The sequence below is a fragment of the Atta cephalotes genome (genome assembly GCF_000143395.1).
Source record: "Atta cephalotes unplaced genomic scaffold scaffold00029, whole genome shotgun sequence".
In the NCBI taxonomy this organism is placed as follows: Eukaryota; Metazoa; Arthropoda; class Insecta; order Hymenoptera; family Formicidae; genus Atta; species Atta cephalotes.
Window position 1 is genome coordinate 2,574,279 of NW_012130093.1, and position 3,629 is coordinate 2,577,907.

The 3,629-nt window shown below is 30.7% G+C and overlaps 1 protein-coding gene across 1 annotated transcript in view; it reads right to left on the reverse strand.

The window, feature by feature from the left end:
- The window catches only part of LOC105620819 (prominin-like protein), a 271,180-nt gene that overhangs the window by 145,887 nt on the left and 121,664 nt on the right, over positions 1 to 3,629 (reverse strand). Inside the window, 3 exon segments of the mRNA XM_012202300.1 lie at positions 1,477 to 1,692; positions 1,785 to 1,934; positions 2,035 to 2,330. Of these exon segments, the coding sequence (XP_012057690.1) occupies positions 1,477 to 1,692; positions 1,785 to 1,934; positions 2,035 to 2,330 (662 nt within the window).

Genomic DNA, 3,629 nt, shown 5'->3' on the forward strand with positions numbered 1-3,629 from the left:
TATATATATATATATATATATATATATATATATATATATATATATGTATGCATATTTGTATATATAATGTAATATTAAAAGCTCAATATCGCACACAAAAAGTGCGCCTGTTGTGTCTAGTATATAATAATCGAGATCTCGAAAAACTTAGCGCTCTCTTAAAGATACACTGTACTGTCTCGCGCTAAAACACTACGCGTTTTTCTTAGCGCCGAGACACTACCGTGTTTCTAAATTTCTTCCCTATTTTTGATGGAATCCGTATTTTTTAACATCGGTACGTATGCGCCTCGCGAATGATATGATTGACTTGCGCTAGCCAACGCACGCGTCACGCCAGCACAGAGTATTTGAAAGCAACGCAATTAAACTGAATATTATTTTCGCAGGATATTCACGCAAAATGATTAAACTAAATAATTTATATAGAACAACGTAAAAACGGAATCATGAAAAGAAAATTGTAAACAAAATGACAAAAATTTCTATTTATATGGAAGAATGTAACAATTATTTTGATTTCACCTCTTTTTTATAATATTATTTTTTTTCTTTTTTTGCAAAATATACTTGATGGGAGACGCTATCGCATCTCATGATTACACTGTGCAACAAAAATAATTTTTTTTTTCACATATAGAAAACTCAAGTTATTCTCAAAAGTAGAGACAAAATGTAATACAAGCATGTCGTTCTGCGATATCAAATCATTTGTGTTTTTTACGCAAATTTGAAGTTTTATACACATTTGAACAGGTTATTTCGGATGAAATTTTACAATTGTCTGAAAATCATGTATTTTCATACAAAATTAGTCGCTAAATGAGAAAATGATAAAATTAAAAGGAAAATAAAGAAAGATGTTGAAAATATGTATTTTTAATTGAAAATTATTCGACCTTTCTACAAAAATGGTTATAACGCATTTGTCTTGAAGTTAGCTACGTATAACGCCGCGATCCGATTCAAACTTATAAATACGATTACGAATCATTTCATCCTTGTTGCTTATCAAATATTAAACAAACGCTCACAAGCGTTATGAGTTATGAGTTATGATTTTTAGATCACGATTTGACGATTTTCGACTAAAAATACATTTTTTCATCATTTTGCTCTATTCCAATTGCTTTAATTTGATTGTTTTCTCATTCAGTGATCAATTTTACATCATTTTATGTACATAATGTTCAGACAATCGCAAAATTCCATCTTGCGCCACAGACGAAGTGACTTCCTCTAAATTTGGAATGTGCACAAAAACTGCAAACGCCAACGATTTGATATCGCCAAATTAAACGCCGGTACTAGATTTCATCTCTACTTTCATAAAAAGAACTTTGTGTTTTTCATGTGTGAAAAATACTGTCGCACGATGTTATACAATAAGATTATCATTTGTCAAAATACAAGCTTCCTTAGAATTTAGCCGATTTAAAAATACAATTATTACATATATTACATAGACATACTTACGTTACAATATAACTCATGTTAATATTCGCATTAGGATTTTTCGGATAAAGTATTCTCTTGATTTGCACAAACTCATCGACCAGTTCGAACATCCTGTTGTCTTTTGGATTCTTTAAAGGCTCGCAGATACCACGTTGGGCTATAACGCCGGTTATCATATGAACAACAGTTATAACCATCAGAATGCTCGTCAAAAGAAAGATAATCCACACAGCCCTGCAATTTGAAATGTTAAAAGTTATAAAAAAAGAGAATGACAATGGCAACTGATTTTATTTTACATAATTCTAATAACTTTTGTAATTTACATCATAAGAAATCGTGCCCCTGATCCTTTATTACAGCAATCATCTCCGTATCCATCTGGACGTTTTCCGCAAATACCGCAGAAAAGGCCACACGTTAAACACATCAAGACAGTCAGAAGAATACCGGATATACCAAGACCAAGATAGTATCTAAAACAAACCATATCTTTATATATATAAAGATCATTAGATATTCTCTATGAATTTTATTCTTCGCATGCATTTATCTCAAGTTTATTTGTTCACGAACCTATAGGGTGAATACTGATTTATATTATTCTGAGCAACTTCTAAATGTCGCATATATACTTTATCTATGTCGATATTTATCCTGTCGATAAGAGCAGTCATGTTATTGGCAATGCTTGCCAGATAGTTACAGGCTCGTCGAATACTCGCACTGACTACAGGGATTGTCTGATTAACGGCGTGCTGTATATCCTTCTGAATCTTCAGAAACGAATCCCTGCCCTGGCTTACTTCCGACACTATATTACTCTCCATGAGCACGGTGATGTTATGTAACGCAAATGTAACGTCTGGCAGCTGAAAAGTATCACATCACGACATACTTTGGCATTAATAAAATCGTTATTAGATTCACCACACATAGAACAAATTTAAAATTTCCTTGCTGGATTTAAATATTTCGTGCTAAATGTGCCTTCCAAAGTTACAAGACAGAAACATATAATTCTCTGAATTTCACGAGATCTAATTTTGTAGGGCACGAAAATGCATGAAAATATAAATGAAAAGCATACGCATACATTGTATAAATTTAAATATTTTGAAATTAGACTAATTAAAAAAAATATAACCGAGGATATATCTCAGTGTAAAGAAGGCAAAGAAAGAAAAGATTATATAAATATTAAGATGAAACCAAAAATCAAAATATCGAAAATTCGGCGCATGTAGGAAACTTGTGGCAGGAATCTAGAAACATGTGCTTGTAAAATTTTATTTCAATAAATTAATTTTTACCCTTGCCAGTTATATTTCTATTTTTAAAGATTTAGAATAGATGTTAGTCTATAAACTAAATCACATAATAATATTTGAGATTTTTTTATAACATTATTATTTATTTATGTTTTAGAAGTTCAAAATTAATAAATTAAATAAATAATTTTTACTCTTAAATGACCGTGGCCAAATTGATAACGTTTTTATAATTTTTAAGCATTTGCATTAATTACTATTACGCGCTCTTGAAGAAAAAAATAACTTTTTATTCCAAATTTGTTCTAAACTTATTTTTATCAATTTATCAAATTATCAAAAGTGTATTTATAATCATTTTTTTTCAAAAATACACTCGTCAATAAAATTATCGCATAGGTAAATTTATATCAAAATTTCGCATAAATTCAAATAAAAGTAACTTCGCGAAAAATGATCACATTTAAAAGTTTTATTTTCATTCTAGGTAAAGTCTGTATTATACAAAGCTTTCAATCGATTTTGAATTTATCCTTACCCCTTCTAACATCTTTTCAAAAATAAAGATATATCTTTTTTTAAGAAATTTGCGTAGTTCGACGCACACTACGGGGTACAGTAAATTTTTTTCGTAAATGTCATGCTAACTATCGTAAAGTATAATATGGTTTTTTCTCTTATTCAAATTAAAAAAAATTAAGCTTTGAATGATTTTTTCTCGAGGAGATTCAGTGCATTAAACTTACCTATGCATTTTATTATTGCCAGTATTAACATTACCCGATGTGCACTACGGAGAGGTTACTGGTCGAATTTTGCGAATCGTATGTGTGCGTGCGTGTGTGCATGTGCGTGTGTGCATGTGCGTGTGTGCGTGTGTGCGTGTGTGCGTGTGTGCGT